Genomic DNA, 25318 nt, shown 5'->3' on the forward strand with positions numbered 1-25318 from the left:
CGAGTTTTTTTTTTTCGGTCATGCTTGTCCAACGTACACAAAACCGCGTTAGGGTGGATTTTTTTGTCTTGGGGGGGAAAAAAAGTTTGTCTGTATCAGCAGTTGACAACAACATTGAAAGGAAGAAAATGTGGGGCTGGCTGGCTGAGGCTGACTGGCAGGTGAGAAAGAGAAACTGCTTTTCGCCATATCTCTTCTGATTTCACAAAGTACAAATGAAATCCGATCTAATCCAACCGCTCAAAACACACAACTAAAAAAGTGTGTGTCTGTGAAGAAGCCCAACCCAACCTCATAAAATAAAAATATAAATACATTATGATAAAAAATTAAAAAAAATTACACTTTAGCGTGCGTTCTTCTTCAGAAAAATTCGATTCGAGGGTTTGCAATTGCTGCTGCAATGGCCACATTTGTGCTCTAATAATATTTTTGTGGCTTTGAAATCGAAATTGTAGAATGAGCGTCGCTCCGGCTCTAGCTCCCTCTTCCACTCCCAGCTCCAATCACTTGGTAATTTTGGCTTCGGCGGCCTACTACTCTTCCTTCTTCCACTGTAAACTGTAAATTCAAAAATATAAAAAATTAAAAAAATTATAGCAAATGTACTCGAGCAATTTGAAAGGCTTCATACTGGCTGTGGTCTCAAGCGCCTTCATCGGCTCCAGCTTCATCATCAAGAAGAAGGGTCTCAGGCGTGCCGGCGTCAATGGTCCTCGTGCCAGTAAGTTTCCTCGCTCCTTTTCCTTTTATTTGATCAATTTTTTATTTATCTGTATATCAATTCTTTTCTTTCTTTTTCTAATTATGATTTGATTATTTGATTGATTACTGATTTTTAATTTGTGATTTTTCGTCAATTGTTTTCGTTTCGGTTTCATGGTAAATGCATAAAAAGGTGTCGGAGGATATGGGTATCTGTTAGAGCCCCTATGGTGGATAGGAATGATAACAAGTAAGCGACTTTTCTCTTCTGCTATTCATTTTATTTACCCCATTTGTTCTTCTGGTTCATTTAGTTTTAGGCTCTGTTTGTAATTTTAAGAGATTCAAGATTTTTTTTGAGAAGAAACAAAATTTATTGAGCAAAAGAACACGGAGGTGGATAAGGCAACCAGCACCAAAGACACAAAAACAACACAGAGAAAAACAAACAGCACCAATCCCCCCCAAACTAACAGGGAGGAACACAACCGAAAAACCTCAAAACAACACACCCCCCAACCCCTCAGCTAACCGATGCTGCCATATCCCTCATAATAGTGGAATAAGAATAGTCTTTAAACTCTTTTGTAACCGAAGCCCACAAAGCTGCCCAGTACTTAACTCTATCCCAAAGCTCACTCACTCCCACTGTTAGGATTTTGGCTCGTCAAATATGTCCTAGTTGGTTTAGGATTGTTTTAGGAAAATTAGAGGTATACCAATTCTTGTCCTAGAGGGATTAGGAAAGAATTTCAGTTTTCCTTATTCAATTCAGATTTGGATTTCTAGAAGTCTATTAGGATTTGGATAGTGTAATTTCCTAATCTACTTAGGAATAGGAATCCAATCAGCCTTGGGACATGTAAGCCAACTCTATATCTATAAATAGGGTGTGGCAAGGCTTATTTTAAAGAGAGGAAAAACAGCCAGAGACAGCCAAGAGTTTTGAGATTAGTTCTAGGGTTGCAAAAGTTCTGTAATCTCTATTATTAATCAAAGGAGCGGTGATTTCTCTACCTAGAGAAATCACAATTGACGTAGGCAAAAGTTCCCGAACCAGTATAATTCTTGTGTGTTTTCTAAGTGTTCTAATATTTGCTAGTTTAGTCTATTGCCGTCGGTTACATCAAAGAACAAGATCTAGAAGGCGAGTTATTTAACACCCACTCCCTTATAGTCTTCAAAAATTCTCCTATTACGCTCCATCCAAATGTTCCAGAAAACAGAGTGGATCAAACAACCCCATAAAGTTGAAGCGCGCTTCCCCTTTCCCCAAACCACAAAGTGAGAACAGAGGAAATCAGAGCACCCTTTCGGAATCACCCAAACAGTCCCAACCTCCCTCCACAAAAGCCCCCAAAGACTTAAGGAAAACGGGCAATGTAAGAAAAGGTGTTCCACATTCTCCTCACAATGCTTGCACAAAACACACCATTGAGGAGATAAATACATAAACGGTCTCTTCCTTTGGACTAGATCCAAAGTGTTAACTTTCCCAAGCGCCACCAACCAAACAAAGACTTTGACCTTAGGGGGAGACTTAGCCTTCCACACAAGAGAGAAGGGATGAAAGGTCACAACCCTCCCCTTGTTGCGCAAAAAGGACTGAAAGGACTTGCAAGTGAAAGAACCCGACTCCTCAAGATCCCACCTTCTCCTATCCCTTTTAGAAACACACAATCTGAATCCTTCCAGAGTTTCCAGCAACTTAATCACCTCGACAGTCTCCCTTTCGTTCAGATTTCTCCTAAACCCAAAATCCCAATTATGAGGAAAAACCTGAGAATCAACAAAACAGTCAATGCTTAAGGAATGCTTTGAAGACAGCGCAAACAAGTGCGGAAAAGAGTCCTTCAGCAACCCCTCCGTCACCCACCTATCCTCCCAAAACCTGACCCTATTCCCATTTCCCACCTCGAAACTGCAGCACTGTAAAAAAGATTGGTAACCCGCCAAAATATCCTTCCAAGGGTTAAGAGAGGTAACCGTAGTAGCGGGATTAGCATCCCACCCATTAGTAGCTGACCCATACTTGCTTTTAACCACCGAAGCCCAAAGAGAGTTAGGTTCCATGGGGAAGCGTCGAAACCATTTGGCACGCAAAGCTTCATTCTTTTCCTTCAGAGAACCCACACCAAGCCCACCTTCCTCCTTAGAAAAAGCCACCCGCTCCCATTTAACCAGATGATCCCTCTTTCCTTCCTCCTCACCTTCCCATAAAAAGGATCTCATAAGCTTCTTCAAGATTGTTATGCCATTTTTCACTTTCCCCAACTTGCCCCCAGCTATGCTATGTTATTGAAAATTTTATTTTCATAGGGGTTTAGTTTACTTCAGCCATTTCATTTCAGTAGGAAATTGGAATTTGCCATTGCTTTATTCATTTCCCTTTTCCTCTGCTAGACGGACTTGAATGTTGAATGTTGATCATAATCGTAATTTTGGACAATTCACAGTGGTTGTTGGAGAGATAGCCAATTTTGTAGCATACATTTACGCCCCTGCTGGGCTTGTGACGCCGCTTGGTGCATTGAGTATCATTGTTAGGTGCGCTTGATTTCCCAATTCTATTACATATCTATAATATTATACATACATGTTTACAAATCAATCATCAAATCTTATTTCTGACAAGTTGAACTGCCTATGAATATGCGTAGTGCTGTTTTAGCGCATTTCTTGTTAAAGGAGAAACTCCAGAAAATGGGAATGTTGGGGTGCCTTTTATGCATAGTGGGTTCGACTGTGATTGTACTCCATTCACCCCAAGAGCGTTCTCTCAGTTCTGTGGAAGAAATCTGGGAGTTAGCAATACAACCTGGTATGCTGCTTAAAGGTTAATAACTAATTGATGGTCCTCTCTCCTTCCTTCCTACTAATTTTTTCGCTTTCTCGCCTCCAGCATTTCTTTTGTATACAGCCTCGGTGGTGGCTGTAACATTAGTCCTGATATTGTATTGTTCTCCCCGCTATGGACAAACCAATATACTGATTTATACAGGAATCTGCTCTATGATAGGATCATTAACAGTAAGTTGTTCTACTGTTTGTTTCTGCAATGTGCATGAACAATTACCATACATCACTTTTGAATTGACATTTTGTGGCGTTCTCATTTGTGATTAGTATTTCCATATTGCAGGTCATGAGTGTAAAAGCAATTGGCATTGCTATAAAACTCACATTAGAGGGTACAAACCAGCTAAAATACTTCCAAACATGGATTTTTGGAATGGTTGCGGTTACCTGCATCATCACTCAATTGAATTATCTAAACATGGTTGGTATCTTGTTATGCACTATTCTAATGCAACAGGAGAGCTTTGTGTAATTTTCGTTTCTATTTCTTTAGTACTTGTTTCCTCGATAATTATCCATCTGTCTGTTTTCTCTTAATTTTGAATTTTGGATTCTGTTTATAAAAAATAAAAATAAAAATCTGAGAGGGTAATATTTAAACATGAAATATTAGAAGACTGTTGAATGCTGTTCAGATTATTACCAAATGTTTACTTCTTCAAAAATCTATGTAGAAGCCAAAGTTCTGCTTCAAATCCCTCTTCCACCATACTTTCAATCTAATTTTTGTTGGAATTGTAGAGTTTGGTGAAAATGGAATTATATTATTCTTGAGTTTGGTGAAAATGGAATTATATTATTCTTCTCTCATAGAGCTGTTAAAACTGATTTACAAGTGTTTCTAACAAGGCTAGGAAAAACAAGGAAGGGAAGTTGTCACAAAGTCAACTGTTACCACTAATTACAGCCAATTGATAAGTACCTTATTTATGAAGTGCATGTATGAAGTGCTGCAATCAATCCAATTGATAAATACCTTATTTATATTTTCTGTTTTGGTCAGAAATGTGTGAACTTTTTAGCTGGTTTCTCACTCTGGTGTGGTTGCAGGCATTGGATACTTTCAACACAGCAATTGTTTCTCCTATCTATTATGCTATGTTCACCTCTTTTACAATATTTGCCAGTGCAATAATGTTTAAGGTATCATCACGTGAACGTGTTGTGTTTGTGTGTGAGTGTTTGTTATAAATCTAATGTATGTAATCTTTTGGTAGGATTATTCTGGTCAAAGCGTGACCAGCATAGCATCAGAACTTTGCGGGTTCATCACTGTGTTATCTGGGACTGCTATATTGCATAGTACACGAGAGCCAGATCCACCTTTAATTACAGGTTTGTATGTGGTGCATCAGACTTTTGAAGATTTATGTGTGTTAAAATGGCAGTGGCCTGCATGTCTTTTTAAAGATTATGTGTGTTAAAATGGCTGTTGCTTGATATATGATGCGTAAGCCTTATTAACTTCTGTTTGTTGGTCCAAAGGCCTACATAACAGGGATTTCTGTACCCCCTTTGAAACCTTTTCCCATTGTACGGGTTTGAATCTTGAAATCATAAGCCAATTAGCTATAAAAAAATTGAAGTACTCAACATAAAAGCTTAAGCTGTTAAGTGGAGAAACTCAGTAGGGTATATATAGCTTTGTTAGAAGCTTAGCCCATCAGTTTGGGGCTAGTGCTCAATAAGGCTGTATTTCATATAACACAGTATTTCAGACTTGAGAGACTTCATTACGTTTGCAGGACTATACCACCAGTCCATAGGGCTATTGACTCAACAATACAGTTAATATTTACTAATAGTTAGCTATTATTAAAGGACGATGAATGCGTAGTTGAATATTAAAAGATGGCAGGGCATTATGTTCTGAAGTATTTTTCTTGAAATTTGATTAACAATAAATATTATATGGAGAGGCCCATTGGAAAATTATTAAAATGAAGACGTGCATTGCCTAAGGGCTTAACCTTTTTTTTTTAAAAAAAACAAAAATCTACTCAGCACAGTAAAGAACCCGTGGATGTAAGGATTTACAGAAAAAATTATCCGAGAAGTAAACACTGAGAGGTTCCAATTTGGAGTTTGAGGGAATCGTGGGGATTTCAAACCAAAGAGATCAAAACTGGGAGATTCCTCCACCGAGTCCAATAATGAGATAGTCCAGTATCAAGGAAGTTGGGAAGCTGGTGTGGGTTTGGGGAGTTGGATGTTGAAAGGGAAGTTGTGCAACTGAGTTTGAAGCTAGTGATTCTGTCCTGGATGGTTGGGACAGCAGTCTAGATTGGGATCGAGAGGCATTCGAAAGCTCGGAGGGTGAGAATTCTTTGGAATCTGAAGGTAGCAAAGCTCGTTCCAGTGGCCCTCATGGTTGCAGGAAGCTAGTTTAGAAGAGTTTTTGGCTGGACAGGGTCTTCACAGAATCACGGCCTGTCAAAGAAAAGATTAGATGGTATGCCCCAACCTTAAACATTTATCCAATTCATATCTGCCTTCCTCTTCTTTGCGAGTGGATCTCTTCAAATTTAAGAGTAGGGGGGTGTGGAGGGTGTGGGCAAGTTTTTTTCTATGCCAAAATGTCCCAGTAACATCCCTATGAAGTGTTAGTCTGAAAGGAAATTGAATGGATCTTGCTTACTACAACAGCAAATGCATTTGTGTAAAGTTATTATGCCACAGTCTGTGGATAAACAGAGACAGATTTGTCAAGTATTCTACTCCAAACAAAACTTTGGCTTTAGAGAGGGCTGATGGTGCGTTGGAAGAAAATAAAATTTCTAAGAAGTTGAATGGGGAAAAAGGTAAGAAAGATGGGGAGTTGGAGGCTACTCAGGAAGTGGATAGGATGTTTGATCAAGAGTTGATTTCTCATTAAAAGAAATGGAAGAGAGTGAACAGTGGGAAAAGGAAGAAGGGTAGGAAACAGTTACAGAGCCTAAAGAATTTGCATTCTGGAGTTCCAATGAGATGAGCGGTGTGAAGGGGAGAGGGACGAAGGAATCAATTTGTCAGAGTATGATTAGTCAGGATCTGGGTAGCAGTATGAAAAGGATGCAATTATGGAGATTTTCTTAAAATCACGCGTAGTTATCTTGCAAGAAACAGAGGGAAATTGGAATTGGTAAAAGGTTCAGTGCATCTGGAGGTCTAGCTTTCAAGGATGGGTGTTTTGATATTTTTTCAGTTTCAATTATAGTTGGATTTTCTAATGCTGGGGATTGTTGGCTCGCCTGAAGGTACTTTTCAAGGCATGGCAGAGGCAAAATGCCTCAGGTTGTCCACTCTTTGATGAAATGCTCCAAAGTCATAAGCCTTTCTCCTGAAGGGTGCCTTCTTCACAATAGCGCAAGAGGCTGATTCCTCTTGGGAAGACCCTTTATATCCTCTTCATCCATCCCAAGAAACACTAAAGGAACTCTGAATCTAAACTAAAATAACACCTCTGGAACCCTTGGCCCTGAACAAACCCCGTCTTGGAGGCAGTTTTGGCAGCAACTCAGTGGCTATAGGGAACTTTTGGCAGATCTAAGGGGTTTTGTTGTGTTGTTGGCAGGTCTAAGGTTTTAGTGGTGTTATCAACTGGTTGAAGAGCCAGAGGCAAAAGAAAGTAATGAGGGAGAGGATGAAGAGTTTCTTCGAGAGTGGAGATATTATTTACTTGAACATAACATCACTCCTGCTCTTGCACCCGAAAAAAAAAAAGGCTCTGCCCTTTCTTGAAACACCATTTACCGTATCAGTTACTTAACCAACAACATTAGTGGAACCCCAAAACATGAAATGTACGAAGTTTGAATCCAAGTAGTTTCCTACCTAACAAGTGAGAAAATAATTGGCCAATGCTAGGCTCCTGACCAGTAAGGAGGAACTTCCTCCGTATAGTTAATGTGGCATATATTGATTGGAATAAATTGGTGAAAGTGCTGAGGCCCACCTCATCAAATTACTTTTTATCAGTAATATGATGCCCCGCCCTTTCATCAATTTATGTGCCATGTTACTGGTGAGGACACCTCCTCACCAATCAGGAGCAGTGTTTTCAAAGGCGTTTCCCAGGCATGACTTGAGTGCACCTCAAAGTGAGGCGAGACCCTATCGCCTGAGGCATTAGGGTGTTTAAGAATTTGCCAAAAAGGCGGTAGTGTTATTCAAGAAGGTGTATGCTCGGGATAAAGGGCAAGCCACAAACACTCTGAGGCGCCTCTGCATATCTACTTCCTGCAGATCTTCTTCTATTACTTATATCAGGGGATGATCTTTTTAGAATTTTAGATTTCTTCTTCAGATTATCTGGCATTTTGTTTTCTGCCGTTGTCTTATTAGGTTTGGAGTTTCTCGGTGGTCTGTCAGTTTGCCATATTTTCTGTACTCTGTATACTGATAAAACAGTAGAACCATCTTCGTTGACATCCTTATTTCCTAAATAGTAGAGCCATCTAATTTCATGGCTTATTTCCTAGCTCCCATTACCTAACTTGAGGTTCACTAACAAACCTTAGAGAAAAAGACAGTATTTAATAAGATAGGATAAAGACTCCTAATACTATAGGACTTTTGATAAAACTAGATTTTTCAAGGTATCTTCATACTATACTTCTAATGATATCTTCATACTATATGTTGATCAGGTGTTCATCATTCTTCAAAATTAATTTTTTACCTGATGGCTGGCTAGATTTTTATAAGGATTTATGCTTGAGATGAAATTATGTAGGCTTCAATTATATTTGCAGTACTTCTGTCTTTAATCCTGTAAATTATTTTTACATTTGACTTGAATTGGAACATGCAGATTTGTACACACCATTATCTCCCAAGGTATCATGGTACATCCAAAGTAATGGGGAATGGAAGCAGAAGGATGAGGATGGTTCAACGCCTAATTTCATCACAATTCTTCGGCAAGACTACTTCAAGTAATGGAATATGCTTGAGACACTAACTTCTTGGTTGCAGCTCATGATTTCAGTGTCCAAAGGTCACCCCAATTTCATCACATTTTTCCAGCTTGAAAACAAGAGAGATGCTTCGGACAGTGAAATTGCTCATGAATGCAAAAATCAAACAATGCCATTCTGCTGAGATTTTTTCAGCTTACTATTCAAATTTTGAGTGATGTATTGCGCAATTGTCAAATAGCAATAGTTTTAGGGAGTGAGTTCTTCATTTTTCATTTTTATAGACAAGGATCCATCTTTGGATGATCCATATCCGGCTTATAGCTTTGTAATTTGATTTAATTGGTTTATATAATTTAATTCAATCGATTTGCTTAGCATTTATAGTTGAGGCAGCAACTAGATGTTCTTTTTAAATGATCTTTCACCCTTAACAGGAGGAAAGCAAAAGCGGATTCGAAAATTTGTAACATCTTTGACCTTACTAATCTTGCTATTCAGATGCATACAAGTTTAGCAATATTGTGGAGTTCTTAACAGGGTACTGGCATAGTCAAAGGTGGATGAAGGGGGTTGAGTTCTTCACTTGAGACCAATCAGTAAGGTTATTTCTAAAATCATTGTGGGAAGACTCAGACCTCTGATGTGCAAGTAGGTTAGCATTAACCAGGTTAGTTTTGTGCCCGGTAAGACAAATATTTCACAACATTTTTATTGCTCAAGAAGTGTTTTCACAGATTTCAAATGCAAAACTGGATATGTTGCTGGGAAAATTGATCTGTCCAAGGCCTATGACAGAATAGAATGATCTTTCATTGGGCAAACGCGTTGTGTGAAGAATGTTGCTCGTAAAATCATTGCGAAAGGGGAGGTTACTGATGGTTTTCAGCCTCAAAGTGTTAGGCAAGGTGACATTGCTACTGCTAGAGTGTTAGTGGAGTGGAAAGCTGTCATAGGTGCTACGTAACAATGATTTTATTCTTTACAGATGTTCATAAGACTCCTTTAACAACAATGATTTCTGCTCAGAAGACTCAGACCTCTTATCTTCTCCCATTTGGTCTTTACAGATGATTTTATTCTTTTTAGTGAGGCTTCTGAGCAGAAAGGCTTACCTTTAATCCAATCTGTCACTTCATCCTTTCCTTTATTACATTATATATGCTTACTGCTAAGCTTCCTTGTGCTAAGGCTATATGTGTGAAGAGCTTGATAAGGTTAACATAAAATTCATTTGGTTAAGTATTGTTTGGGCAAATGTAAGTTAGGCCAGTTGGTTAAGGGAGTGTGCCCGCCCATCCCTCTATTGGTATTGGATAAAGAATTTCTCTACAAACATTGGTATTGGAGGGGGAGAGAGAGAGAGAGAGAGTTCTACTCACTGATTTCAATTCTCATCCAAAGATCATGAATTCAGAGTGTTTTATGGAGTTTTACACACCGATTTCAATTTGTAGGGGTCTTTTTATTCCAGCAGCCTGACGAATGGGCTTGGGCTGCTAAAAGAGAAGCAGGTGAAATTACCCCGAGTCGAGTTAGAAATCAAGCTCCAAGGATGCTTTGAAAGGACAGTAGGGCCTTAGGAAACACCTTGGTTATCTTCACCGACAAAAATAATGATTGCTTACAGATAATTTCTTAGTGCTTACATGGTAAAATTTTAGCTTGGCATGAGAGGCTTGTGGCATGGGAGCAAAGTTACCATGAGTTTAGCACTAAAGAGAAAACTATGTGTTCTTGGGAGAAAGAAATGGTGTCCAGGTAAGAGAGGAAAGGTTTGCAATAGGATTTGGCTAAGAGGGAAGGGAGAGAAAGGAAAGGGTAGCTTGAGTATTTCTTCCAGTAGCTTGACAGTGACTCTGTCAAATGTTAGAGCAATCTGCCAGAAGAGGGAAAATGGGGAGAATTGTGAATATTGCACGAAATTGCTGGGTTTTGTAAGTAAGAGAGGAAGCTTGCTCTTTAGTTGTGGATGATTTTTGTTGGGTAGAAGAGGCCCTCTTTATAGCAGCTGGAAGCCATTCTTTTTCCAAGAAACCGTAATGGCTTCTATCTCATTTTGTTAAGTCTTTCTCTTCCTTTCTCCCCTTATCCCTTCAATCATCCTATTTTGGTAAAATCTACTCTGCTCCTTTACACAAAATCAGGGATTTTGGGGGCTCAAGGTCCCTGCCTTAGTGAAGAATTCCTATTTTTAGACGTCCCCCTTCCTCTCTTTTCTCCCCTCTTTCATGGTCAGATCTGATAAAGGAAAGAAATGGGTATACATGTTGGTTCGAAGGATGATTCCCACTTTGTGCGCCAACATCCCATGGTTCGCTAGGTTTCTTGCTTGAAACTTGTTCCTTCCCACGTGTTGGAGCCTCCCAGTGGCTCTGCACACATGGCCTTTCAATCTTCACCCGTGGCTTTGTTTTTTATCCAGCTGCTGATGGTTTTGCAGATATTTATTTTATTTATATGGGCCTTCTAGAACAATGGGTTGGCTTATCAAATAAACGGGCCAACTTCACCAAGTTTTGGCCCATTTTGTTGAGGTGTTGGGCTAATTTTGGTTAAGCTAATGAGCTATTTTGACTAAGGTAATGGACTATTTTGGTTGGGACATTTTCTCTTTTGTGCTCACCCATATGTTTGGGCCTAAGAAATGGGCATGAGTTCCGAGGCTCACAAGCAACCCGGAACTTCCATTTCTTGGCCCATCAATGGGCCTCATGACAACTTATTACCATTCATACCACAACCCACTCAAGCAAGTCCCGGGTATTTGAGTGGCTTGGGACCCACTTAAGCTTGTGGCGTGATTGGGTGCGAAATAATAATTCCTTACTTTGTGTGACATGTCGTTTGGCATGCTTCAATTTTATTGTCCTTGAAGAGGGACCGGTGCTTAGTTTAGCATGAGATTGTATTTTATAATATTATTTCAGTCCTTGGCATGGCAAATTATTTATTTAGCATGGCACGTGGACTATGACTTGTATATGACGAGTCTTCGTGTACTCCGATATGTGACTTTTCTTGATACAATATCATATTGGACCGAAAACTTATTTGGGCTCAACCATTGACTTTTTTGGGCCTCAACACAATTCTCATCCAAAGATCATGAATTCATAGCGTTTTATGGATTAGTCATCTCTATTTTATGCCCATAATATTTAGATTCAGAACGGAGTTAATATATAGAGAGAAATTTGAACCCAAAGTAGTCTTTCCGAGCACAAAACACACCTCCCCAAAATCCCTCCCCCCTAAAAAAACCATATAGATACCCTTCCCTTCCCTTTGTCACCACCAACCAACTTAACATATTTAACAAACCCAGCATGACTTAGTTGTACAACCCATGCAATAGCAGTTACCAAATTTATGTAATGTAAACATATTATGTAGTAATGATTTTCTTACTCCACTCCCTCCTCTCTATGTGCATGTGCAGAGAAAAACTTACGTGGGGTTGTTCATGTCACGTGACAGTATTGAGTGGCATACTAATTGAGTTAAAAGATAACATATATTCATATTAATGACTAATTATTATTTCTTTTAAGCACATGCCTTTCTTTTATAACTAGATTGTTTTGTCACTCAGCACTACTATTATGTAGAATTGTAAACGGATTTAATTCGGATCGGATATACCTCAATCCAAATCCGTATTCATTTATAATCGAATTATCGAATTGAACCTATCAATCCATATCCATTGCGCATCAAATTCGGACAAGTCTACTATCATGTGGTATGAACAATCCTATAACTAAAAAATAAAAAATTCTCCCATATATATACATGATACATACTAAGCCCCAATATACAAGTTATAACTTAAAGTGAATGGTTAACCTCTAAAGAAATGAGTGGGTCCCCAAAATACATCTTTATTCGGTGCAGATATAAGATTAAAAATATTATTATTAATCTCAAACCAAAACTTTATAATGTGCAAAGCAAAATGTGTAATTGAAATAATAACTTTTCATGCGTAGAGTAGCAAAGATCATCCAGTATGATGAGAAGTCTTTTTTAATTTTTATTTATAACGATGAGAATGAGAATTCTAAGTCTCTCAAGTAAAAGCAGGTTGCATTAATTATGTCAGATTCTGTAGAGCCACAAGTTCAATACACCTTGCCATAAGACCACAATTAGAAGAAAAACAAGACATTTAAAAACGCTGGTGTCTTAGAAACTATGTTGAATTGGGTTAGGTTTCTTGACTTTTTTTTTTTTTTGGGTAAAAGGGTTAGGTTTCTTGATTATACATCTGACTATGATGTTATTATTTTGTTATACTTTTTTTAATTTTTTTCTTTTTAAAAGTCATTTTGGTGGTTTGGAGTGACTGGTGGGTGAGCAGAAATGAACTCAGTTGTATAAAAATATGAATCCGAATTATGTTTTGTAACACCTTTGATGGGATGGTTGCATAATTTATAATTTCTATTATTTTTATTTGGTAATAATTTTCATCTGAATAAACATACTACAGAAAAAATAGATGTATATTTAGAAAATACAAATACGTAAAATTTCATTTATTAAAATAGTACAATCCAGTCCTGCACTAAACACATGGTACAACTCATTCGAGCTTCTAATAAGAAATATGATACAACACCAAATGATACAATTGTACACAAAACAATACTAGTACAATTCCATATGATACAGTATAATCTGATTAAAACAGTAGAGTCCAATTTGACATACCATATATGCCTTAATTGGTTCTGAGGACATGAACAGCTAAACCCTATTCCCCGTCACCGATTTGCAACTTTGAGCATGTTGCGCATAGGTGGTCCAGTATGAGGCATTAAAACATATTGAATCTATCCTCTCTGCAATCCATCAGAACCTAGGAAAATTTGTTGGGAAACAAAAGCAGATGGTGGGAGTGGGAGATATGTGACAGAATTTTCGCAACTGCAACCAATCGTATTTTCGGTTGGAATGGCAGCGAGGTCAGCTGAGCCATAAAGAACATTATTATTACCTGAACTTGAAGGAACCATGGGAGTTTGATAAGAAACTAGTGGAGTATGTTGAGCAATTACATTGCTCAAGGCGTCAACTATCGTGCTGCCCATGGGAGCAACCATGGGAATTTGACCCGAAACTAGAGGAGCATTTCAATTCCCTATTACTTCACCATTTCCTCCCAAACCAACTAGTTGTGCTCTTCCAACCCAGCCATTGGCATGTTCTCTTCCTTTCCCTTCTTCCAGTTCCGTGCTGTTCCCAACCTTGAGTTTGCTGTCCTCCTCTCCAACCTTCCCCTTGCTGTTTTTCTTTCAATCGTTTACTTACCCGCATCCTCTTGGTCTGGTGACCGTTGAGGGGAACAGCAAGATTAGCTTTACTTTCATCGTTACTTTTGGTATCAATTTGCCTCGGAACAATAGATACTGAATCCGACCCAAACAAAAGATCAACTAACTGGTGTCCCTGAATATGGCCATCAGAAAAGGATAAAAGGTGACAAAGAGAAGAATGAATACATCCATAAATCTCTTTAAATTGTTCTCTTCCTACTGCCCTTGCAACATTTTGAGATGGATCTGTGAAATCCTCAACCTGTTGGAAGATGTAGTTAATACACATTCAACACAATGCGCAACAACATAACCTAGATTTAGATTTGGGTTCAAGGGGCATGAGTCATGAAATTACACTTATATATTGAGTATCCCATAATTTTGATGTCCAAGATCCTTGATACAGGCTTGCACATAGACCTTTCTGCCAAAGATTTTCAACCGAGGCCACCTGCAGAGCAGCAAGCAATAACATAAACTTCAGTTCAGAGAACAAATCAGCTTAATTGTATGATCATCGTATCTTCCCTTTGACAATCAAATTGTCACTTTAAAATATCCATCATTTTTCTAAATTTCAACTTGAAGTGCAGTTACCTTGACTAACAGGGTAATGAAAAGATCTGCCAGGGATTCTTTATTGCCTTTTCCAAACTCCAAATAATTCTTCACTCTCTTCACCACAATTACAGGATCGGTTCCATCTGTAACATGCCGAGGCAACTAAACTGTAAAAAATGAAGTGATACCTACCACTGTTTCTAATTAACAACTTCGAAACCAGAAAGGCAATACTAAAACTGAATGTCGAAACAAGCAAATGGGGAAGAACTACTTTATGTTCTGGTCTTGAAAAACAATAAAAACATGATCAACTTACTAATGAATCCTTTGGATATGTGTTGAATTCATTTGACAACTGTTGTGGCTTCATCATATTTACCTTTCCATTATTCCCAAAACCTCAAATTGTTAATATGTGGGCCAACAATTATTGTACATCTACAAATCCTTGTTGCCACATCACTGTGTCATTTAGAGTTTACAGCCAACTTTGTCAGCCAAATAAAGGAGGTTGTGACTACTACAAGCTACTTAGCAATGAATTAGTAGGCAAAACCCAATTGATTTTTAGAAAAATTCCAGCTCTTTGTTATCATAGATTACGGAAAGATTATGTCAAACGAGATCATATAAATTCTTGTAGTGGAAGGTAAAATATCTTTCTTTGAAAAAATATCAGTCTAAGATTTGGACCAAATCACTTGATTACCAAGTTCTATCATTATCTAGCTTTTACAGAGGCTCCTCAGAGTTATCACCTTCAAACAAAGTACAAAATGGAGGTATTATTGGCGGATCTCGAGTCTGCAGGAAGTTTAAAGAAAATAAACATTAACTAGAAATGATATATACATGGACATTATATGAATCATCCCTTCAGAAAGGAATCCCTAGATACTGAATACGATAAAAAGTGCCAAGAAAAAGGGTGAGACGTAGGACAGTGAAAGAATTTATTTTGACAGGAAATGAAATTTCATTAAATGGAAAAACAATTACAATATGGTGGACAAGATATATAGTGAGACTAAAAATCTAAAAACCAGCTTATGCTATTAACACTACCACATACAACAATAAATAGTGAACATCCAATATGACAATACAATAAAGCTAAAGAACAGCACCATTCCAATCAGACAATACTTTTTAAAAAAGGACTACCCCAACCTCTGAAGAAACTTAAGCCCATAATGATTCCCAAAAGCAAACTCTCAGCAACAAGTGGTCCAGCTCGTCACCCCTCAAACCCTCACAAATTCCTTTTGTTTCTCTCCATTCAAATTACCCAAAAGAGAGCCAACATTACACACCTCCCTACCGCCAGGCCTCTTTTCCACCCTCCAAATTGTGCTTCTCATGCAACAACGCCACATGTTCACCTAGAAGGACCCCACACAGCTTTCTCCCAAAACAGCCTTAGCCAAAGAGCTAATGCCATTGGACAATGCAAGGACATATGATTCAAACTCTCAACCCCTCCTTTGCAAATCACACACCATTTAGGGAAAGAAAAACAAGTCTTCTCCACTCAAGGGTATCACACATATTAACCTTTCCATGAACAATAATCCAAACTAACATCCACACCTTAGGAGGAAATGAAAGTGAGGAACATCATATTTCTAGACAATGCTTCAAGGAATGGCGGAGGGTGAGTAGACACAAGATTGGGGAGGTTACAACATACAAACTTCTGAGCAAATTGAATTTTCTAAGAGAAATAATCAAGGCATGGAATTTGGAAGTTTTTGGAGATACAAAAAAGAGAACAGGAAAGTGGAGGGCAGAATAAAAGAATAAGATTTGTTGGATTGAATGGAGGGAGATTGTCAGAGGAAGGCCAGAGTGAGAGAGCGAGATCAAGGAAGAGATCATGATGAGGGATTTAATATGGAAAAGATCGTGTGGAGGCAAACGGCAAAACTGGAGTGGGGAAAAGAGGAAGATGGAAATACAAGGACGTTTCACAAGTTGGCAAATGGGAGGAAGAAGAGAAACATGATAGAGAGATTGGGATTGGGTGATGGGACCATAATAGAGGATGATAGAAGGATTGAGGAAAAACTAATTGTCTTTTCAAAAATATTATTCAAAAGAAAATGGTTTAAGGCTGAGTTTGGAGGGTTTGGATTGGAAGCCTATAATGTAGTTAATAAGACGAGCGGTTTTCGAGTGCTGCCCTTGTATCAACATTTTTGGGGATTTTAAAGGAGTAACTCTTCCCACATAAATGCAGCGTTATCCAAATTCGGATCACACAAAATAGTTTCTTGTATAAACTTACTAAAATCCTTCGTACTCCATCACTCTTCCCTCATTTTCATATTTTGAGACAAATCTTGTTACATTAAAATCTCCCCTCATCCACCACCTTTGACTACAAAGCCCATAAAGATCAGTAAGCTCTTTCCTCAAATTACCCCTCTCCAGTGGCCTACTAGGGCCGTACACCCTGAGATCCACCACTCCACACCATTATGCCCCTTTATGTTTATTAAACCTGAAAGCTCACTTTGGACATATTCTGCAACCCTAACCAGTATGTCCCACACAAGTATATGGTGCAAGAAAAAAGAATTATTTAGTATTTTATTCAGTGGATGTATCTTGTCAACAGCCAGTCCACAAGAGAATCCCAAAACAGGAGCAAACCCCTTTTCTCTCATACCTTATTCCAAAACTACTTCAGGCCCTTTGTTTTCAATATTATTCTGTCTTTGATAACCAGTCAACATATAAAACCTTTCAACAGTGAAAGCCCCAGCACAAGCAATTGATAATAACCACTACAGAGCATGTTACCATAGAAATATGGGCAAGTGGGTTTACCTGCAGATGAAAAGCAACCAATTGTATTATGCTTAAAGAACTCAGAGTTCGATCTTTGGGACTATTTATATTATGTGCTTTTGCCCAGGCTTTCATCTGAAAAGGGAGAAAAAGATGTTATGGTATGTTTCATGCCCATAAGATGCTAAATATTATTAATAACCTGGACAAAATAATAAGATTACTAGAGTTCCTTTCACCTCAAAACAGTGAAAAATAAATAAAATAAAGAAATAAATAAGATGATAAGACTATCCCTCATCAACATGAAGCCCACTACAAATTATTGCAAGAACCTTTATGATTTTTCAAATAATTTTTCTCAAGGATATAATCTTTGCCACAACTTGAATGATAGAGGACTTTCATATCAATTCATTGTTTTGGGATTTTCACTTGTATAGAGTTTTTTTATTTTAATGATTATATGTTAGAAGGAAGCTGACACATTTTCAAGACATACAAGATTTCAAAGATGAGGCAAGCGCGTATTTTGTGCAAATTTGAGGTTGAGAGCATTGCTCGTTGTTAAGATTAGATCGTCCAACTCAAATCCAATTGTAATGGGTGGAGAGGCTCAAGATTTTACATATTGCTCTGCAAGGCTTTAAAATTTTAATGTGAGATTTTCACAACAATCAAATTTGATTTCATTGTCCTTGCACTTAACAACTTTTCGTCCACTTGCTATTCTGATAGCTGAGGCTAGGAATCTAGGTCATATTAAATGTTTGAATGGCGTGTGTTTGGCCATGAAGTTAATATTCTTGGATACTTATTTGATTATTTGGGGGTTTTGGCTAATAAGGCGATAACTCTTTAGATATCACACGACAAATAACTCAGTTAGATAAAGTTAGTTTACTTGTTTAGGGTGAAACCCTGCCCACCCTGATGTGTTTTGTCAGCATATCTTTGAATTATTTTGATGGGAAGACATAACAACACTAGGAAAGAAGCGTGAAGAGCCCCAACCTAAGCTATGGCAATTGCATGAAGAAATAGATTTGAACCAGGGCTAGGGTACGGTAGGTTCAGGTGGGATACGAAGAGCTTTTAGACAGAAGAAGCCTATTTCCTGTCAAGGAAAAGGGGGTTTTGTTTCTTTTCCAGAGTTTTAAGTATTTGGACTTGACATTCACTAAAGCACATTCAAGCAATTTCTTGGGCTGTGCATTCCCAGATATTTTTAGTGAAGTTTAAACCTATGAGCATTCAGAATTTCATACTTAATAACATTTTTCAGATATCACAATAATCTTTTATTCCCTCGAAAACTCAAGGTCTTTCTAGAGCAAGATTATCCTCGTCCAATTGTGAAATCACATTAGCCTCAACCTAATATATATATAGTGCAATTCAAATGGGAAATATCATCAAACTGTCATGCCACAAATGTGAGAATGTTATTAAAGCAGCAAAATACACCCAAACAAAAACCTTAATAGAAGTTCTGAAAACAAAAATAAAAATTGGCCCAGGGACTTCTTCTTACACCTCGATATCCAATTTCTAGCCTCCCAATACGATTACAAAATAAGAAAGAAAAACAAAATTCCACTTTAAAAAAATAAGAAAGAAAAACAAAAACCCAAACTCCCCGGGGGCACCTCCCCAGTTCACTGTGGACTCCCCAACACCACCACTCTCTCTCTTTCCCTCTTTCTCACCTGCCTCTAGGTTGACCTCCAGATCCCTGGCCACCATAGAGGCACTGGTCAGAGAGAGAGATAGGAGAAGATAAGATAAGAGAGTAGGCGGAGGAGGCCGGCAGTTGAAGGGAAGGGGAGAAGGGGTGCCAGATTTGAGGTTGGTTTTTCCCTTTTTTTTTTCTTTTTTAAATTTGAAGTTTCTAATTTAAAATTTTAGTGGGAGGGTAAAATTGAATTTCAAGGAGAAAAGAAAAGTTGGGTCAGTTTATATTAGATGCAAAATATAAAAAAATAAAATAAACGCAAATGTTGTTAGTTTGGCAAGGTTAATAGTAAGGGAAATGTGCTCCTTTTCTAACAAGGCATCAGATATGTACTTATATTTTCAATTACCAGAAAGCTCAGTTTCTGAAACCTTTCATCAATTCCAGAAATTATGTGGAGGATCTTGGATTTTTGAATGCCATCCCTGTTCTCAACTGATAAATCACATTCGATCCCAGTTCCACAATCAATAAATTTGATAATTGGCACCCTAGCAGTCATAATTGCTTGCACACCAATGACATGCCCTTCCCCTACAGCATAAAAATACATAATTGACACGGGAATAGAATGTGATAATTAGCGTACTTAAGACATCAAAACTCAAAAGTCACTTACACTTCTGATATTACAAAACGTGTTTACCCTAAGGTCCATATAACTGTAGCTGTCAGCCAAATATTTATACAAACAGAAACATCTCAAATACCATCTCAAGAGGAAAAGAAAAATACTAAGATATGTAATAACTCTTGAACAGTTAGAAACATTACGTTTACAACACTATCAACAATCATATAGACATATGCAATTTACTAAAGGCGTTTATCTACTAATCAATTTAGCTTTAGAAATCATTTCCAATTGTTGATATTGCAAAACATCAAACTTATAGTAATTCAAACATAAAATGCATTTGCAAATTCTTATAGGATATATCACACCACCACAAATAAAATGACTCATGGAGTATAAACACATACATGCAATAGGGTGTCTGTTGTGTGATACAAGGAGGAAAGCTAGTGAAAACCTAAGTTAAGGACTTAAATTGAGGGCCACATGCAGGCACACCCTGCAATGTGGTCTCATCATCGTTTTTGGTCGAAGCAACATCTCTGCCAAAACTAACCAATTGGAAACCATTAAGTTACTTGGCTGTGATCAAATGTATACGCGAGTAGAGTGTTCCAATAAACATTGAAATTATCATAATGGCAATCAAATGTGATGAGGACATCTTCGTCAAGCCTGTTATTTACAAACGAAAGAGATGGAAGAGGAAATTATTAATTAGTTTCCTAATTTATTTGTTAGTTTTCTAGGTTCTCTAAGTCTTCCAGATTTCATTAGGATTTCTAGTTTTTCCAGATTTCCAAGTTTCCTGTTTTATTTGGATTAGGATTTCCTTCCTAGAATATGTTTAATTTGCCTTCTCACTCTAGGGTAAAATTATTACAAATACCCCTTCTATGTAATTCATGATGAAAGCTGAGTTATTGAGATATTGAGAAAAGTTTATTTTCCAGAGATTGGAGACTCCTTGGTGTGAAGCCAAAACCCTGGAGTGATTCCAGACATATCTTTATTTGTTCTATTTTCTGTTTTCCATTGTTTTCGCTTCCTCTAAACTACCTAAATCTACAATTAACCCGTGTCCTACATCAAAATGGCCAAACAATTTTCAGGTTGGCTGATCTTTTTTCTAGGATGATACTTGAAGGGGCACCTAAAAAATTGCAGGGTGGAAGATTCAGACAATTCCTAATTGAGTTTCTCATATATGGATCTCCTTTGCAAAAAAAAAAAAAAAAAATTAATTGCCAAATTGGAATTCGTTTGATGAGCTAATTATGATCAACTAAAAAAGGTGAACATGGTGTTTACCATACCATTGAAATGGTAATGATGATAATCAATGGCTAAACCATGTCCAATTTGGCTAATGTTAAAACACTCATTCTATCAGTGTTCTAATAACAATTAGAAAGAGATCTTACACACCCATTGGCATGGCCTCACTCACAAAGAAAATAAGTAGGAGCAGACTCAGGTAAAACTCTGTGTCTGTGTGCGTGTGTGTGTGTTGATTCAAGAATACTGAAGTGTAGTTCGAGTGGAAACAGCACCAAAAGCAAAAGTGTAAGAACTACAACTTTATGTGATTCTACATTCAAGGTGTCTAATCATGAGACAGAAAGTAGTAGAAAATTTTAAACGTTCAAAAATTACTTTGAAGAGAGTAAAACTTTTTTGCAAACTTCCGTAGGGTTTTGATCTTCATATCTCGAGGAAAAGTGCCTACAATGTTACCGAAATTAACAGATAGGTCTAGGTCACTTCCAATACTGAACATATCCATTACAAAAGAGCCAAATCCCTCCACAACAGGAGAATTGCCAGAATTTCCTGAAAGAAAAAGGTAAATAGTGCTGAATAACCAATGGTACACGAAAGGGAGTACAATTAAGAATAAAACTGAGATGGAATACGACATGGACCAAGAAAAAGTTAGAAAGTCCCTTAACAGAAATAACAAACGCAGGCTGACATGTTTAATGGAGCATAAGAGTGGAAATTTATTCAGTGAGACTAAACAGCTCAAGAAGAATAGTAAGAGTGCTTTTTAATTCCAATCTATTGTGGAATTGCACTACCTTGACCTCTTTTTAGGTGCTGTGGTGGGAAACAAATGGAATAAACTATGGGAGAGAAGAGGACATGACTTCATTTGGGATAAAATCGGATGTTTTCCTTCACTTTGGCCTTCCATACCTCATTATTGTAAGGATGGCCCCTTGGGTTGATAGTCTTGATCAGGTCTGGGGTTTTGTTGTTTTTTCTTTGCTGTTCTTGATATTCGGTTTTGTCTTTATCTCTCCCATCCTGTTTGTACTCTCTTTTTCTTTCTTTTATACATTCCTGTCTCTTATAAAATAAAATAAAAAGAACAGTAACCATGTAATAATTTCTATGCTTGCTGAATTTTATATATAATAAGAATGTGCTCCTATTGTCTAACCTTTCAATTAAGATTTGTCAGCCTAAAATTATATTGGTGTTGGGACAATTTCAGTGCAACACTTTATGAGGGGAAAACTTAGTGTCTGGAATTGACATATGGAGATAATAGGTGACAAGCTGGGCAACTTAGAGCATGGAAATAAATGCTTCAAGTTTCCACTTAAGCCCCTCAAATCTGACAAATTCAGCATGAAACGGCAGCCAAGTTGTATGTCAATTGCTAAAGCAAGTTGTGTCACAAAAACTTTTGATAAGCTGCCACTAAAGCAAGCAAGTGGTGGCAATCAAGCATGATATTTCAAACCCACTTCCAGAGTCTACATATACTATACAAAAGACAACGTGCAACAATCTGGGGTATTGCAGAATCAGCATGCCTATCGTCGATGAATATATAGGTATCTGGCACCAAAGTGTAGATATTTTGGATTGTCCAGCCATTCAATCCTAATGTGGCAGTCCAACAAAATGGTATAGAGTAAATAAGTACCACAAAGTTTAAGACGAAAATGTATCTATCCCAACGAATTTGCATTAGGGTCACAACAAAAAGGGAAAAGTACAAGAAGAAGGCCAATCCAGGGACTTGAACAATTGAAAAATAATAACTATAATGAACTTAAGCTTGTGGGAAGAGAGTGGCATGAACAAAGATAAGAAAGAAAAGTTACCGTATAATTCTTTTGTGATTGCATTCAAAATACGAATCAAATCTCTTCGATTATGATAATCAATCGGCTTTGGACGGCGAATGGCATACGCATCATTAAGTAGTGTATCAAGCTTAGATATAAATACAGGGGTAATGGGGTATTTTTTTAATCCTTGTAACTCGAGCTTCTTTGCTTCATTTAGCAGCTCTGGAATCAAATTCAAAGTACTTGAATGAGTCACTAATTCCCACACAAAATAATGATAATAATCTTCTAAATGAAGCAAAGAAGCTCGAGTTACAAGGATGCACCAACTATCCTATAGAATAGAGAAACAAAATGTGCATTTTCATAGAACTCTGCGTCCCTTGAAAAAGTTAAATACTGCACTCACCTGTTTGGCTTAATCCCATGGTTCCTGACTTCCTTCTGCAGTAAACGACTAGTTGATTATCGATCTAATTCAACTCTGCCAAAGCCCAAAATCAAACATAAATAAGAAAAGTTAAAAGATTATGAATACTGCATGTGTAAATGTAATTGTACGGAAAAACCCAAAAAAAAAAAAAGGGTTGTGCAATTACTGAGGAACAAGAAATGGATAAAAACCTTGATTTGGAATTGTTCAACTCAGAACTGAAAAGCTTGTAGATGGTTGTTGTTCATTCATGCCTCTTTTGAGTACGCAGAGAGGCAAAGAGAGAGAGAGAGAGAGAGAGAGAGAGAGAGAGTCCTCCGCTTGATATTGGTTAGTGTTTACGGCTCCAGTCCAGGGCCAGCCAGCGTCAACAGCGAAGAAGCGGATTTTTATCAACTCTCCACTGCTTTTGGTTTTGGGGATTTTTGGTTTTTGCTTTTCCGTCTGCTCCTTGCTTGCTAACCCTCTACATTTCTTTCTGTTAGGCCACGTGTGGACACCAAATTTGTTTCTTAAAATCAATTGCATTTTAACACTACCAATTAGTTTCCGCATCGGGCCCAATCTGTAATGTTAATATGCAATTGCAAGCTCCCTAAATCTTAAAAACTTCATTTAAAAAAAATTAAAAATCAGAAAAATATATCGAAAATTGCTACAAACTCTTTATGACATTATCTTCGATTATAAAGATCTAAAATCATGATTTCACATATTTGAGTTCATGACAATGGTTAAATTAAAGAACGAGAGTGTTATGTTATAGAACATAACTAGCAATGGCACTCGCACGATTCTCCAGGTTTTAAAACAGTGTGAAATGTGTACAAAGTCGTGAAAATATATAGAGAAAATGGTATTATTTATATAAACATGGAGATCTAAATGGTGGCATCATGATTTGTTTAGCAAGCTTAAGTTACAAAAAATATGTTGGAATTTTAAAAGGTTTTAAAAATTTAATCTTTTTATTTAATTATTTTAGATGTTTTATTTTATTTATTATGGGGGTTATAAATATTTAATATTCAGGTTTTATTTCTGGTTGGTGAATGCTTTAATTTTTTGGTTGGTGAAGTTTACATGTTTTTGGATGCCTATAAAAGGTCACTCCTCTTTCACATTTGAAAAACACACACAATACACTATCAGAATATCACATACCACATTCTGATTCTCTCTTTTTCTACTTTTACATATATTCTCTACTTTATATTATTATTATTTTGGGCAATGGTTATATGACTTGGATACCTATATCCGTCTATGAACGTGCTCATAGCGGATCTTGAGTTTGTGTACAAGGAGTCGTATCTTGGAGTCTTATAGACTGTTAGTACCTGCACGTATGGAGGCTACAAAGGCTTTAGGACAACGTCTTTAACGTGCTTCACCGTACCAAACTCACTTTCTTACTTATTATTTACTTTCCTTTTACTTACCTATTATTTTGTTTTCTTCAATTTCATTATACCTTCAAAGCTTTCCAATTTGTTTATATGTTATTTATAAAATAAATGTTTTGTATTTGGCTTTACGAAAAGAGGAAAACTATTATTTTTCACAACAAAATAGACTAATAACATGTTTTATATGCTACTTGTCATGTTAAAATATTGACCATATTTTAATAAACCAAACGGCAATCAAAATATCAAAATATTAGCAGTTTTGAGCTGCTCATTATTCAAAAGAGTTTGGACAGGTCTTTATATATATGCTACTATGGGGTGGAAGGAGGTGTTTTTTGCCTTGATGTCTGTTGGAAGGGGATCTTTCTCTTGCTGGCTATGTTGTAGAGGTGGCTTCTGTTCCTTCTTGTCCTCTGCAAGGGTTTTAACTCTGTTGGTACAAATTTGGAAAATGGCAGGTGTTAGTGTAGATAAATGGAAAATTTTGATTGAAGGCAATAACTATTATGACATAATTAAGTTCAAAAATCCAACAGGACAAACCATAGTTTAGATACATCTAGCATTTAAGAAATAAGGTTTTGGTCCGTTGTCGCAACCTTCCGTGTGGAGTTGGCGCTAGTTTGGCTGCTGGGGTTTCTCATCATCTGAGTGATGTGCTGGAGTTGGGTTTCTCATCATCTGTTGGGTTTCCCATCGTTAAGTGGCGGTGTTGGTTGTGTTTTGGTTAACGGGGTTTGAGTTTTCGTCTCAGGGTTTGGTTTGGTCGCCTAGATTTCAGTTTCTTCTTAAAGTCTTGGTTGTGGTGCTTTTTTTGAAGCTAATGGATCCCATCAATGGGATTACACAGGGGCTTACCAGATCTCTTGTGATTTCAGATGCGGTGGTTGTCGAAGTTGTTGTTCTTGATGATCTCGATGGCCTAAAAGCAA

General features: G+C 37.4%; 1 protein-coding gene and 1 pseudogene across 4 annotated transcripts; one reads left to right on the plus strand and one right to left on the minus strand.

The window, feature by feature from the left end:
* Positions 1 to 242: 242 nt before the first annotated feature.
* Positions 243 to 8846, plus strand: LOC148914268 (putative magnesium transporter NIPA6). Of its 3 annotated transcripts, XM_089043771.1 has the most exons (9): positions 243 to 724; positions 899 to 955; positions 3162 to 3252; positions 3366 to 3526; positions 3608 to 3735; positions 3848 to 3985; positions 4615 to 4707; positions 4782 to 4899; positions 8357 to 8846. In XM_089043771.1, the coding sequence occupies exons 1-9, from the start codon at positions 604 to 606 to the stop codon at positions 8482 to 8484; spliced, it is 1035 nt and encodes a 344-aa protein (XP_088899897.1). In that variant the 5' UTR covers positions 243 to 603; the 3' UTR covers positions 8485 to 8846. The 3 variants fall into 3 exon arrangements, with proteins under 3 accessions (XP_088899897.1, XP_088899898.1, XP_088899899.1); XM_089043772.1 differs by lacking the exon at positions 4615 to 4707 and having other exon boundaries at positions 327 to 724; positions 8357 to 8627; XM_089043773.1 differs by lacking the exon at positions 243 to 724 and having other exon boundaries at positions 902 to 955; positions 3109 to 3252.
* A 4127-nt stretch (positions 8847 to 12973) lies between these two features.
* LOC148914269 (protein HESO1-like) lies at positions 12974 to 23423 on the minus strand (annotated as a pseudogene). Its single transcript, XR_016123123.1, has 10 exons — positions 23166 to 23423; positions 22951 to 23025; positions 22575 to 22763; positions 21112 to 21288; positions 19228 to 19412; positions 17183 to 17278; positions 15109 to 15154; positions 14384 to 14490; positions 14142 to 14237; positions 12974 to 14045 (listed from the first exon to the last, which is right to left on the minus strand). The product of XR_016123123.1 is annotated as a protein HESO1-like (transcript).
* Between the last annotated feature and the right edge of the window lie 1895 nt (positions 23424 to 25318).

Source organism: Prunus mume, unplaced genomic scaffold (genome assembly GCF_029339155.1).
Source record: "Prunus mume cultivar Tortuosa unplaced genomic scaffold, ASM2933915v1 scaffold26, whole genome shotgun sequence".
Lineage (NCBI taxonomy): Eukaryota > Viridiplantae > Streptophyta > Magnoliopsida > Rosales > Rosaceae > Prunus > Prunus mume.

Bases quoted from the DNA above. Each gene is read 5' to 3' on its own strand.
- LOC148914268 (XM_089043771.1), top strand. From the start codon at position 604: ATGTACTCGAGCAATTTGAAAGGCTTCATACTGGCTGTGGTCTCAAGC. The intron at 956-3,161 runs GTAAGCGACTTT...GACAATTCACAG, and splicing joins GTGGATAGGAATGATAACAA to TGGTTGTTGGAGAGATAGCC. The intron at 4,900-8,356 runs GTTTGTATGTGG...TGGAACATGCAG, and splicing joins AGATCCACCTTTAATTACAG to ATTTGTACACACCATTATCT.